Source organism: Danio aesculapii, chromosome 3 (genome assembly GCF_903798145.1).
Source record: "Danio aesculapii chromosome 3, fDanAes4.1, whole genome shotgun sequence".
In the NCBI taxonomy this organism is placed as follows: Eukaryota; Metazoa; Chordata; class Actinopteri; order Cypriniformes; family Danionidae; genus Danio; species Danio aesculapii.
Window position 1 is genome coordinate 4,044,101 of NC_079437.1, and position 15,570 is coordinate 4,059,670.

The 15,570-nt window shown below is 38.7% G+C and overlaps 1 protein-coding gene across 1 annotated transcript; it reads left to right on the forward strand.

Moving 5' to 3' along the window:
• The first annotated feature begins 555 nt into the window (after window positions 1–555).
• LOC130220697 (sterile alpha motif domain-containing protein 9) lies at window positions 556–7,622 on the forward strand. Its single transcript, XM_056452922.1, has 4 exons — window positions 556–618; window positions 949–1,070; window positions 2,863–2,925; window positions 3,056–7,622. The coding sequence occupies exons 3-4, from the start codon at window positions 2,902–2,904 to the stop codon at window positions 7,424–7,426; spliced, it is 4,395 nt and encodes a 1,464-aa protein (XP_056308897.1). The 5' UTR covers window positions 556–618; window positions 949–1,070; window positions 2,863–2,901; the 3' UTR covers window positions 7,427–7,622.
• The last annotated feature ends 7,948 nt before the right edge of the window (window positions 7,623–15,570 follow it).

Here is a 15,570-nt window from a genome sequence, read left to right on the forward strand (position 1 = left end):
CCTTTCTGCATGTGTGATGTTGTAAATTGTATGGCAAGTGTAAACACGTGAATCAGATATGGGTCACAATTAAAAGAACAAGTAAACGGACAGGCAAACAAATCATATATAGGCAACAAATCGGAATTAGGCATCAAGACCTGACAGTGATAACATAACCAATGAGTCTAATGACTGTGTTGTCATCAGCCAACTGCAGGAAGTGTAGGCATTTGTAAATATCAACAACAACAACAAAAGCAGCGAGGGGAGAAATATATCTAGTATACTGTATATATTTTCCTATGGAACCTAGTAACAGAACAAAATACGTCAAATTTCTTAGAATGGCTCACACAGGCTAAAGTTTTATTTATTACATTTATGTATTATCTACAAATTGCATTTATAATAATTATAACTATGCAATGAGAATGATAAAAATTGAGGATAAATTTACGTTTTTGAGCCACACACTATAGAGTGCCGACAAATATGTGTGGGTTTGGGAAACATGTGGCAACCTGGCTGAATTCCTTCTTTTCCACATATCCACTCCTCCCATAAGAGGAAGAAGAAACATCGGAGAGAGCAAAACTTATAAAGAACGACCTTTACACAAGGATACTTGACATGGGGGTAAATAGAACAGCTTTCACTTCATTTATCTTTCACTTTGAGCATTTCTCTAGATCTATGATCCAGTACTGTTTTAAGTCATAGTGCAAATTAAAGTTTAAGGGTGCCAATTTTGTTTTGATTAGTCTTGTCAAGCATGTCTTTTCTTAAAACTCGAGAAAGAACTCTAGTTTTAAAAGTATAAAACTATGCCTACAACCCAGCTCTGTGTTGTCTGTTTATACACGGTATCGTCTTTGTGGGCTGAATAAAGGTAAACATTGTGGACTTGTGCTCCAGTATATCAGCTGACTTCTCAAAAAGGCTTTTTTTTGTTTTTCTCACTTCAAGATGTGTTGCCATGTTTGGGCAGAAGTACTCCAACTCCCCTGACAATGCACATAAGCTGCTGCCTTGGTGAACAGACTGTGTAAAACGACTATGGTCAGTCTGATGAATACTTTCATTACATAGTAAGTATTATATTAACTTCTTGAAAATCTATTTCTTAAACTTGTATTACTAGATAGAAACACAATTGATATGAGAATTGAACCCAGCTCAGAACTATCCTTTTTTTTAATTTATACAAATTTACCTTTATATACCTTTGATTACAGTATAGTAATATTATTGAGAATATAGTTTATTTTTCCTCCTTCAGTACATTTCTTCAACACAGCAAGTCCTTTAACTGTAATATGATACATAGGTCAACTATTATTTGTCTATTTCTTTGTAATGAGACAACACTTTAGAATGAATGTTAATCCCATCTCTATCAAGAAGCTTAAATTGTTGAACTGACACATTTTCAATTCACCATTTACAGCGTGTGGTTGTTGTCTGTGTAAAATTACACATTTACTTATATATTTAAGCTTAATAATTTTAATAACTAATTACTAACAATTAGGCTACAATACAATCATTCTGTGTAGAGTTTGCGTGTTCTGCCCGTGTTGGCATGGGTTTCCTCCGGGTGCTCCTTTTCCCCCCACAGTCCAAACACATGTGCTATAGGTGAATTGAATGAATTAAATTGGCCATAGTGTATGTGTGTGAATGTGGGACTTGGGTTGTGGCTGGAAGGGCATCCGCTGCATAAAACATATGCTGGCGGTTCATTCCGCTGTGGCAACCCCTGATTAATAAAGGGACTAGGCTGAAAAGTAGAAGTAGACCAAAAGATCCTCAAAAGCTAGACATCATGCTGAGATCCAAAGAATTCAAAAACAAAGATGTAAATAATAATTGAGATCTACCAGTCTGGTAAAGATTATAAAGCCATTTCTAAAGGTTTTGGGACTGCAGTGAACCACAGTAAGAGCCATTATATACAAATGGCAAAGACGACATGGAACTGTGGAGATCAGTTGTGTTTAAGAACGCGCTCAACAGGACACAATTGTTTGCGGGAAATTGATATACAATCGAAGTATCACAACCTCAGTGCTTTTGACAAGAATAAGTTTAGGTTTTTGGAAGGTGTGCATCCCATTAATTGCGACACATCAGTATACATTTCTGAAAAAGAAAATCATACTATGATGATCTGGGCTGTTTTGCTGCTTCATCACCTACATGAATTCTGCTGAACATGTATATCCTGAAGCAGAATGTCTGGCCATCTGTAAGTGACCTCAAGCTGAAGCAAACTTGGGTTCTGCAGCAGGAAAAGGATCCAAAGCACACCAGAAAAACAAAATGAAGACTTTGACTAGACTGGCCTAGTCAAAATCCTGATCTGAATCCAATTGAGATCATGCAGCATGACCTTAAAAAGGTGGATCATGCTTGAAAAACCTCCAATGTGGCTGAATTACAGCAATACTGCAAAGATGAGAGGGCCAAAATTCCTTCACAGCACTGTAACAGACACATTTTAAGTTATTGAAGACGCTTGAATGCAGTTGTTGCTGCTAAAGGTGACCGGACCAGTTATTAGTTTTGAGGGGCAAACACTTTTTCACACAGGGCTATGTAGTTTTGCATTTAGTTTTCCCTTAATGATAATATAAAAATATTTCATTTTAAAAAGGCATGACGTGTTTACTTGTGTTATCGTCGACTAATATTTCAATTTGTTTGATGATCTGAAACATTAAAGTGTGATAAATATGCAAAAAATCAAGAAATAAGGAGGCAAACACTTGGGACTTATACACAAATGACATATACATTCAATAACTTTTTATTTCATTACTATTATTTTCATTATTAACACAAGCATCATAATAATTACCATGTGTAATTTACTTACAGTATCATAAGCTCCTGATCAGAAGAGTTTCTGGTTCCAGTATGGAAACCTCAACACATTCTGGGGTAAGTTGCACCAGATAGGCTAATATTTTAGCTTTTTTCATCTTACTGCTATTTAATAGATATTAAATAAATAATATCCAGGCGTCTAGTGTCAATGCCACCGTAACTTTAGTTGTTGATTTTCTTTCAGAAAAATGAAGGCAGGACAGCTGTTTCACCTAAACATCCAGTGGACATAAAGGACTGGAATAAAGACGATGTGAGAGAATGGTTACTTGAGATAAATGTGAACAGAGAAGATGCAGAATTGTTGTATAATCAGGGAGTTAATGGAGCTGATCTTCTTCATTTGGAGAAGACCTATCTTATAGTGCAAAAAATTAAATCAGATGCAGTAGAAATGATTATTCAGCACATTGATCCTTTGAACCCAAAGACTCAGCAGCTGAACAAAATGGTGAAGTGGCCAAGCATGAAGCCTTACCCCTTCAAAAGACATGATGCCGCTTACAGGTACATTGAAAACAGCATTCTAGATGTGACTGAAACTGGTCCTAAAGACCTCATTCAGCCCTGCCATGAATTTAAAGGTTTTACCAACACAACAGAAAAGAACAGAATGAAAAAATTCACTTATGAGGTGATTCGATTTGCAGCAGCTTGTATGAACAGCCGCACTAATGGCACCATTCACTTTGGAGTAGCAGACGAACCACACGGACAAATTCTGGGTGTGGACGAGCCAAAAACAGATGAGTTTGATGAAAAACTGAAACAAGCAATTGGAAAACATTTCAATTCAGATAAAGTTCAGATAGCAAAGATGTGCATTAAACCACCTCGATTTGTTGAAGTTCTCAAAGCAGACATGACACCCTCTGGAAAATATGTTATTGAGGTAGACATAGAGCCGTCTACTATAATCTGTGAAGGCCATCGCTTTCACACTAACAATGTGAAGATAAATGAAGATGAGATGCAACAGCCCACAGCTGGAGAGAAGAAGAAGAAAGGTGACAAATCTTTCTTCATAAGAGATGGAAGCAGCAGCAGGAATCTCATTACAGCTAAACCAAAGGAGTATGAGAAATATATCACAGACATGTCAGAGAAGGACAGTTGGAGGACAAATGCTGAAGAAAAGCATCTCTCTGTTGTCAAAACGTATGCGCAGGGCTCTGAACTCAAACATATGATAACAGGAGGGGCTACATCTATGGACATATCAAACTTTACATCATACATTGTGGTGGCCAACAAGTCTCATCCTGTTCAGCTGGAAAACATGGACTTCCTTCTTCCTATGAATCTATTGGGTGTTTTGGACTTTGATCCACAATCCGCTGAGAATGGCTTGAGAAAGCTATTTGAAGAGAGAAATGGGCATCATATTTTACCGGCTACGGGTACACTTGAAGACACTGCAGGTAGCTTAAAGCTGGCTAATGCCAGAAGCTGGGTTTTCTGTAATGGTGGAACTAATGGTGAAACCCTGTCTGATCATGATAATTGGAAGACAGAGAAAGGATTCTTAGTGCAAAATAAAGTTTCTTCCCTGTGCCGACAAGAGATACCTCACAAGTTTCTTGTCATATTCTTGCTTTCAAGTCAGGTTAGAGATGCCAAAGACCCTTTACTTGAGACCTTCAAAATGTTTTTACAGGAGCTTAGAAGCCAAAACCAAATCTTATGCATCTGTGACAATGAAGCAACATACAGCTACTGGAAGGATCTCATTAAAGGCAGATATAACATCGACATCTCAAAATGCACTTATGACCTGAGCTTTGCTGAAATCAACGGCACTGTGCTCAGCCTGTGGTCTGAAGCCCGCAAAATAATACGGTTTCTGCCTTGTGGTGGCGGCAGCAATGTTGTGCTCTTTAAGAAAACAGAGGAACGTTTAAATTTGCTGAATATTCTTTGTGTGAACCAGTGTGAAGGAGGAAATGAGGATCAAAAACTACATGAGGAGAACTTTTACAAGGGAGGAGAGCCAACTTGGTGGAACTTCTACTACTCTGAACAGCGTCAGAGTCAGAACAAGCCAGTTTCAGTCATCAAACGGGACAAGTTTGACCATATTGTCAATGCTCTTATTCCAAACGTACTGAATGAGAAGAGAGCTTGTGTGTTTATTAACATCTCCCATACTGAAGGCTGTGGTGGCACTACACTGGCCATGCATGTTCTGTGGACACTCAAGGATGAATTTCGTTGTGCGGTGCTGCAGGACTCAACAGATGATTACACAGTAGAAGCAGCTAAACAAGTAGTGCAGTTACTTACATATGAAGCAAAAGGGAAAACTACACGACTTCCTGTTTTGCTCAAGACTGAGTACCAGCTCTTTGGAAATGTACAAAGACTTCAAGATCTAATTGAGAAGGAATGTTCAAACCAGGATGTTTTTTCAAGAAGTCCACAAGTCATTATTGTCAACTGCATCAGAGTGGATTCCTGTAGACACATCGAAGATGCTGGCAATGCAGTTTTCATTCCACAGTACTTGTCTGAGAGGGAACGAAAACTATCTGAAGAAAAGCTGAAGGAGTTGAAGGAGACCAACTCTGAAACAGTTTACTCGCACATGTTCATGACCAAATATTCATTGGACTGTATTCGGGATGTCGTGAAAAAGACCCTGAAGGGCTTCAACTTTGAACATAAGCCTGCTCAGCTCTTTGCTGTTCTTGTCCTCTTGCAGGTCTACCGGAGAAATGCAGTTCTTTCAGTCTCTACATGTCAAGAGTTTCTTGGTTTGCCAATAGAAGCTAAGGTTGAAGATGGATTTGAGGTGTTTTCCACTCTTTTGAAAAGATGCACAGTTTTTCACAAAGTTTCCATTATAGGCATGACGGTGATTCACTCAAGTATAGCTGAGCAATGTTTGAAGGAGCTTTCAGATTCTCATGGAGTGACAAAGGAAAAAATTGCTAACCTTCTGCTCAGAACGATCTCCTTTTATGACAGCGGTCCAGGCAAAGACAAATTACTGCAGGATGTTCACAACATCTTTGTGAGGAGGCAGTATTCAGCCACAGATAAAGATATCAGAAAAGAAACCCCAGGGATGGAAGAGACTGTTCTTGACAATGCAGCAGAGTGCCTCAGAAACGGTGCAGTGATGTTTCAGCTCCTTGCCAGGTATTACATTAAAAAACAGAACTTTACCAAGGCCATGGACTGGGCAAAGAAGGCCAAAGATCACTCAATGGGGAACTCATATCTATGTGATACAGTACCTCAGGTACTTCTGTGTGAGCTCAAGTATGCTTTTGATGAAGACAAAGATGATCCCATCAAGCCAGACAGTCTGGATAGGTTTGTGACATTGGCTGAGTCTGCTGCAGAAGCTTGCAGAGAAACACAGAAAACTGCAAAAAAGGAGGCCAAAGCTCGACTGGAAAGACACGATGATTTTGAAACCTACAACACTGCAGGCCATCTCATTGAGCTTCAGACTGCAGATATTGTCCTACGTGTACTGGAAAAGACACGGATTGAGTGCCTTGGTCAATTCTGCTTGGGTACAATTTCTACTGAGGATTTGTCACAAGAGAAACCTGAACACAAGCCGTATTGTGATGTATTGCAGAAACACGAACACTTCTGCCTTCAGCTAGAAAACTCAATGAAGCAGCATTTTGATTTTTTCAACAATTTTTTGGTCAACTTGGCTCCCTTATTCGCAAGGAAAGACACACAAAAAGAACTGACAATGACTACGGTTTCTGGGTGCTTCCAGAAATTTACTGAATTCTTTTCGGGACCCAAACCCAGCCAAAATCAAACTGAGCAGAAATGTATGGATAAGATAAGGAACACTGGTGATTCCTACATTGATCTTCTGGGTTATTTATATGAGAAAGACTCTGCATCAACTCTTGAAGAGATCGTCCAACAGCATGAATATATTGTAACATCACATAAACATGTGGAGATTGTGGAGTATATCAACTATATATTTGCCAATGTCATTCTAGCCAACACCAAACCTGCATCTCCGTACCTCAAACCATACAATAAGCTTTGCAAATTGCTCTGTAAGAAATCAATTGCTCAAGCCAGATCCTTTGATGAGACTCTCCCATTGCACTACATAAGAGTTTTGCTGTTATGGCAAAAGAAGAAACGTGAATTGCCTACATTTGTGACACAGCTGAGAGAGTCATACTCAAAAAAACTGAATCCTGTGTCCAATGGAAAGAGAGCTGCAGTCCACTTTTACAGAGGCAAGGACAAAGGCTACAGTGCCCTGATATCCCAGAGAGATATTAACCGCTGTTTAGCACCAGGGCAGGACATTGCTACTCAGTGGAATGATGAAAGCATATGGAAGAAAGTGAGAGAAAGCGGAAAACTTCTCAGAGTTTCTGGTGAAATTCGGGATGGTTTTATCAGCGTTGAAGGCATCAGGGTTGATCCGATGTTCAGAAGCCAGCTATGTAAAGAATCTGGCACAAAAGTGAATTTCTTCATCGGATTTTCAATGAATGGACCAGTCGCACTTGACATTGACTTTGATTCAGTTCAGTCCAACTCATGTGTACTTCAATAGCGCTTTTACAATGTAGATTGTGTAAAAAAAGGCAGCTTAACATAGAAGTTCTAGTAAAGTAAAACTGTCAGTCCAGTTTTCAGAGTTGAAGTTTAGTTCAGTTCAGTGTGGTTTAATTTTCACTGCTGAAAGTCCAAACCCTGAAGAGCAAATCAATTGATACGCAGCTCCACAAGCCCCAAACCAAGCAAGCCAGTGGTGACAGTGGTGAGGAACAAACTTCACCATGCAATAGGCGAAAGTGAAGGAAAAAAAAACCTCAAGAGAAATCAGACTCAGTTGGGTACAATCATGTCTCATGCTCTCCATGACCCCCACAGCATCTGCTCAGGAAATGGCCTGGTCCAGGATTATGGATACCTTGGCAGCATATCTTCACAGGTCTTGGATCGCATCAATAGCTATGTTTCCATCCAAAAATGCGATGGGCAAAACTGGAATATCGCATAAAAGACGTGCGAATAAAGCTGCGTTTCCATCCAACGAGTCAAAGCAAACAAAATCGTCACTTCATGATTAACTGGTGCCAAATATCAACAGTAAAAACTGAATTTGCTGCAGTAGGAGACGCTGCATCAATCTTTTCTTCATCTAATAAATGACTTGTGCCTCAGAAGGCAATCGTGACACGCAGTGAACGCACAGTGGCGTTTGAAGGTGTCAGACGCGGAGCACAGACGCTCTTGATTCTGGAGGTCATTAATAATATAATAACACTAATACTTAAACGGTAAGGTGTTTTAGAATGACCAAAACAGCATTTGAGATGTTTTACAGTGTGCTCAGCCTGCTGGTTTGTCCATTCAGACACATTTTCATCATCACACAATCTCTTATAACAAAATAACATGACATTTTTTAATGCGCATACTGAAATTTGTGCGGTAAAGTGTTTCCATCGTAGTTTAGGCGCATCTTTTCTTATCGGATAAACAGTTTATCCTACTCAGTTAAGTTTTTTATGCGCATTTTCAAAATTTATGTGCATCTGGCAAATGCCATAAAAATAGGTGGGTGGAAACATAGCTATTGGCATTGCATAATCTCTAGAGGCCTCAGGATGAGTATCCCCAGGTGGAAATAGAGAATAAAAAAAAATTTACCCTTCGCTAAGCCCCGCCCTCCTTAGTTACTGTTGCTACGCCTGTCAAGCTTTCCTGCCTGGCATGTCTATTACAATGTGTCTGCGCCGGTGTCAGACATTGCCAGGGATATAATTAGTCATTTTCGGCAAACAGGTGAGATATCTATGCGTTACAGGGGTATATTCACGAGCGTTACAGGGGTATATTCACGACATAATATAGGCAATAATGAAAAATTATTTAAAATTATTGAATCAAAATTGAAGCTAGGTTAGCCTAGCCGCCTCATATGATGACCATTCAACAGCTTAGTTTATGCACAGCAGAAGAGATGAAATTTTAAAATAATCTAATAATAACTAATTAAACCGTGATTTCTTTTTTTTTTGCCAAAAAGTCTGATAGATTAATTGTTGTGCAATGAAATATAGCGTTACAAACTGACGAGGGAACACGCATGGACAGTGCTTCTACATAATTCATTCACAGAAAGAGCAGCCAGAAAGGGGAAATTGACGGATTTGTGCCGAATATTAGCATCATTGACCCATAACAATGTACAGCACCTATTACTGTCAGTATGCTTGTGTGCTCTTTATACAGTTTCTGTTTTAATTTGCAGTGAGGAAGAAAAAATAAATAAATTGAAATGTAAATTAAAGTATAAACAGCAGAAGTGAACAGATTTTCCCAACCAGCAAATATTAATCTGACACCAAATATAAAAGCAAGCCAGGGTATTTTTTTCTCTGCTCATAAGCAGGATGTTCTCTGGCGGGCAGCTCTTAAAGAGATAGCTGAATAAATTAAGAACAATACTGGCTTTATTTACAGCCGTGTTGTTTTGTTTGTGATTTTGTGATTTTTTTTTTTTTTTTTTTTGCACTTGGAACACGAGTCTGCACTTACATACATTTAAAACAGGGTTTCTACCGCATTTAAAATTATATATAAACTTCTAAAGAAATAAAGGGAACACTTAAACAAAAAAAACAAAAAAAAAACAGATGAAAACATCTGTGATTTGTTTTGACATGGACATGAGGTTTATTTACTTTACTAAATTATCTAAATGACTGAAAAATAGCTGCGGATGAAGTATAGTGATCGCCAGTGCTCAGATTGTGATCATATCTCTGTTTTGTTCTGTTCATATGTAATTTCATATATTTGTAGCTTGAAACGGATGGAAATATGATTGCTATTAGTATGACTACTATGACGGAGCAGTGCTCATAATATCGAGCGAAAAAAAAGAAAAAGACCGCTGTGAAACATAACCTGCTTTGTATTCTTGTAGGAAACTCAGTTTGGATCTGTTTAGGGTAAGAGGTGTGTGAGTTATTAACATCTATGACTGTGTCAGGAATATCGAAACAAAACCAACTTAACTTAGCGCCCCTCACACAGCTTGATCCACGCTGGCATTTCTCCCCTTGGGTTTTAGGTTTTGAAAAGAGAAAACCACCTTGTCCAAACGTTTAGGATACCGGGTATCAGATTTGCACAATCCATATGCGCAACGCTTTGGCCTGTTTTCCTCACTCGAAAGCTTGACAGAGCTCCTGCGCGTAGCTACGGTTGCTAAGCCACGATTGGTGGGTGGCTGTTTTTGGGTGTGGCTTAGCGACGGGTCAATTAGCGTAGCAGCTGTTCATAGTGTATATAAACGAGATGCAAAAATGAAGTGCTAAACTGAAAATAGCAGTTATATAAACTAACATAGACACAAACATGTAAATCATACGAGTGTTTGAAGTGAAGTTTCATAAACCAATTTCGAGAGGAGCACGTGATATGATTGAGCACGTCTGGCCGCTCATCTGTAATCAGTAATAATCCAATCAGAGTGATCCTAGTTTACTATAAATGGATCCTTTTCTCCCTACTGTTTCTATCTTCGTTTGGAAGAATCCCCCTTCCACCCCATCTCCTCCTTTTCCTCCCTTTTCTAAAGGAGGAGCTCTCAAGACCTACCTGATCTCGGATCTCCTGATATGCTTATCGACCGGGCGGGTGCCCTGGGCTCAAATATCTCCGAGCTCAGGGTTCTCTCCCGGGACTGCATGCCAAACCTGCTTTATACGCCAAGCATATCTAAGTGGGAACTCTTGAAACTAAATGTGTGGTGCATTAAGACAGGAGGAGTGTGTCCTACAGGTGGTTTGTCAAACCCACTCACCTGCATGGAGCACATCCATGCATCAAAGTGTTTTGTGATGCCTTGTGTGTAATCTAAATTTGAAATAAGAGAGTGTGTCTGAGCCTCGGACATTATCAGGAAGCCTATTCCGGAGTTTAGAACTTTTCAGAACTTTGACATCGAGTAAACGGATTAAAAGCTTGATCTAAAGGATGTGACTGTCGGAGATGCAGCACACAAATGGGAAACCTTTGCAATTTCCAATATAAAGTCCTGTAGCTGTTCTTAGACATTTATATTTAGTTTGCTTCTTCTCATATCTGACACACAGTAGCTAATGTAAATCATTAATCACTGATGTTGCATGTTTTTAGACTTGGTTTGTGATGTGAATTTCTTAAAAACAGGACAGTGGCCGCAAATATATTGACTTTCAGAAAGAGATTTCACTTAAACTTGGTTTTCTTATGATTCTTTATGTACATTTATGATCATATTTTACTAATATATCGATAGTTCATTTACTCATTCATCATATGTTCATTATAATTTGTTTACTTTTACTATCCAAAAAAGTCTATAAAGATAGAGCCTGTTTATATAAAGCATAAATCTCAAACTGGATTCCTGGAGGGCTGCAGCTCTGCACAGCATACAGCTGATGCAAGTAATCAAGGTGTTCAGGACTACTAGAGACTATTAAGCAGGTGTGAAATGAAGGTGGTTGGAGCTAAACTGTGCAGAGCTGCAGCGCTCCAGAAATTGAGTCTGAGACCTTAAATATAATGGAATTTTTCAAAATTGTGTTTTACAGGTATTTGACATGTATTTTAAGTTAAGTGTTGGCTATTAGTGTTGAAGCAAGCGTCATAAAATGAACAAATGTCAGGATATTACTGTAATTTCCATTTTTGAGCTTACAGTGTGAACATTTTTTTCGTGACTGCTTTTGGCATGCAGTGTTACCATTCTGCCTTTTCAACCTTTTTTGGTCTCATACTCTTTTTACTTCTGTAACAGATGAAAAAAATATGCAGAAAGTCACTGTTAAGAAGCAGAATATTTCCATGTTTCTTGTGATTATAGTATATGTATGTTAGGACAAAGGTTATTCAATAAATAAATATAATTATTTCAGCTCTGTTCCTGTCTCAAGCAATCATCCTGCATCTACACTCTCAGAAATAAAGGTACGCGAGCTGTCTCTGGGGTGATAGCTTTTCAAAAGGTACACATTTGTACTTGAAGGGTCCATATTGGTACCTAAAAGTATATATTAGTACCTACAAGTTTTAAGAGGAATACTTTTGTACTTTTTAGATACTAATATGTACCCTTGAGGTATTAATATGGACCTTTGAGGTACAAATTTGTACCTTTTGATAGTGTAGATCAGGCATGTCCAAGCTCGGTCCTGGAGGGCCGGTGTCCTGCAAAGTTTAGTTCCAACCCCAATCAGACACACCTGGGCTAGCTAATCAAGCACTTACTAGGCTTTCTAGAAACATCCGTGCAGGTGTGTTGAGGCAAGTTGGAGCTAAAATCTGCAGGACACCGGCCCTCCAGGACCGAGTTTGGACACCCCTGGTGTAGATATACCAAATCTGGTAAATAAATGCTTTTTAAAATTATTTCTAAAACAACTTGGAAAAAAAATCATCCTACTAAATCTGTGCTGAGTAAGTAAAATAATCAAGACCTACCACAATTCCTGGTTGAGAAATGTCATGTTACACTGTAAAAAATGGCAGTAAAACAGTAAAAAACTGTAAAAATGCTAGAGTACAAATCCGTAACCTGGTTAACGGTATGTTTCCTTAATATATACGGCGAATAACCGTAAATTGACTTTCCCAGAATTCCCTGTATGGCACATCAGTTTTTGTACTTTTAGTTGACATTACTATGGATCTTTTTAGTTGTTTCCCCATCAGTGATGTACATTAGAGATTTATGATACATCTTATGTTGATAAACAATGTTTATTTCATGACTTTAATTTTATGCGTGCTACCATACTGTTGTTTAGTAGCTGTGTGAATTACACTGAGCACCTTCTATACACTGATACACTTTTCTGCTTGTGGGAAAAGTTGTTTGTGATTAGCATTGGTTCATTATGTATCTTTCTCATCACCATCTGCATAAGGGTGTGCTAACATGTATAACTGTGTAACAAAAGATGTGTGAATGCTGGTAATTTAAAATATAGTAATATTACCTCTATAAAGTTTCCCGTGAAAATGAAAATTACTTTTATGGTTTGTACTGTATTTTTAACAGTAAAGTACTGGCAACCACAGCTGCCGTTTTTTTACCGTAAATTTTACAGATTTATTTTTTTATAGTGTAACATTACCTCTCTAGTATCACTCATACAGTACATATAATATGTATACACATGCATATACATTGTCGGACAAATATTTTAGGAACAACAAAAATAATAATAATAAAAATAATAACTTGTCTTCTAGTCTAGTGATCTCATTTGAGATCAGAAGTGGCTTATATAAAAGGCAAAGGCCAAAATAAACCAAATTACCGAAATAAAATATGATCATGGCTTGATTTTTTAAGATTTAATTAGGACAGTAAGGTATGTTAAGGTCTCTTAACAGAAATAATGTCCAGTATAGAATATGTGCTCATGCTGCAGTGGAAACAGAATGAATATTGTGTCTGACTCCATCATGAGCTTGGAGGACTGCATCCATACATCTCTGCAATGACTCAAATCACTGATTAATAAAGTCATCTGGAATGGCAAAGAAAGTGTTCTTGCAGGACTCCCAGAGTTCATCAAGACTCTTTGGGTTCATCTTCAATGACTCCTCCTTCATGCTCAATAATGCTCGTATCTGGTGACTGGGCTGGGGAATGCTGGAGCACCTTGACCTGTGTTAACTCACAGTGCATTAACTAATGTTAACAAGCATGGATTTTAATAATGCATTAGTAAATGTCAAACTATTAATAATAAATGCTGTACACATTAGCAATATTGATAAAACTCTATTATAAAGTATGACCTATATACATTAGGACATCTCAACTTTATAATTCAATTTAATAAGAAATAATAAAGCAAATTGTGCCTCATTATTTACAGTAGACAGCTACAGTAAGGTGAACTACTTATTGGGTCAAAATGCTATTATAGAGCATATAAGTGAGTCTTTGCTACACAAGTTCATCTCTGAGCTGTTTTACTAATTAAAACAGCTAATTATCGAACTAAACATTGCTATAATCAGGGTATTCGCGGGGTCTTAAAAAGTCTTACAATGTTGCAAAAACACAATTTTAGGCCTTAAATAGTCTTAAAGAGCCGCTATTATGGGTTTTTGAGAATGACCTTCCATGTAGTGTGTAACAGCTCTAAGTGATGTGAAATATCCAGCTAAGGCTTAAATCTGAAAGTGGACAGTTTTTAAAACGATTGATTCATTTATAAAGAGTTGACTCTTAGTGCTTGAAATGAATCGTCTTGATAACGAGTCTTTAGCCGTTTTGGCGTGACGTGGATACGAAACTTAAGCCCCACCCAGTTGTTGCGATTGAAACCTGCCGCCCGCCCACTAGCACAGTAGCAAAGAAAAAGAGGCTAGACACACACTATAGCAGATGCCGGTTGAATCAACGCTGTGCTCAGCTGGATATTATGGGAAGTGTGAGGGAAAGTTTGTGTTATTTTCTCTACCCAAAGATGAAACTGTGAAGAGTCAGTGGTTGAGGTTTACTTTTGCAAAAATACTTCAGCATTATAGCCCAACCTTGTGCAGTTTAAGTGCTTCTGGAATTTACACGCTTACAACGGGGGATTCATTGGCTGTTCGTTAAAGGAAGGATCAGAAAAGACTGTTGATGTAAGGGACTATGTCAGAACATGGATCAGTGGATCATGGATCAGTTTCTTCCTCCATTTCACAAGTGTAAGTAAGTGCGATTAAAATGGCTGCCTCCTTGTTTACCCTAGCTTGCAAATTATTCAGATTCTGATTATGTATTTAATTAGGTTTATCTAGGTTCGGGGTGAAGTGTCTGAATAACAGGGCTGGAGCAAGCTGAAGGCGAACGGCGATCACGCCGAAAGTGACCGGTTCGCGGATTAAAATGAGGACCGGGAGGGAGGGGGTGGATGTTGCGGCTGAAAGTGAGGACTGTGGGGTTCGCGGATGCCGCCCTTACTATTCTGCCACCCATGGCGGCCAACTAGGTCTCTTCTATGAACGCGCCGGCCCTGATAACACTGGTGAGAACTGGGTATTGTCACTATGGTGTTAGTAACTACTATGGAGCATGTTTCGGGCGGCCGCTGCGATCGGATCCTATACCAATATTGGCGTCCACAGTTGGGTTCCATAGACCGTACCAAAATGTTGAGGACCGGTGGGGGCGGATGGTTGAAATTACGGGAGTTTTCCGGGATAAATAACAAATGGGAGGGTGGCTGGAGATGGGTCTGACATACAGGAGACTCCCGGGAAAAACAGTGTTGGCAGGTATGCCCACACATACACTTTGCACTGTGACTACTTCAATATTGTTGATAAGCTGTGCTGGGCATTTCACACTGTCTTGCGCTGAACGCTGTCAGCGTCGACCAATCGCAAGAGGCTCTCATCGATCTAATCAGTGCAGATTAGCATTGTGCTAAGGAGCGGTTTGGGAACAAATTAATCGCTGAACGATTCAAATGGGAGTCGCTGGGATAATTAGGTAAAAATAAATGCAGATTATAAGACCATAAAAATGTTTTTTGACCTTGCATGCATATTAGACTGTTGTTGGAGACCCTTACAACCAAAATATGACCCTATTTCATATTTAATAAGGGCTCTTTAAATTCACAGAAATATTGCCTAAATCATTTTAAACGGGTCTTAATTTTGCTTTGTTTACGTAAAGTTACC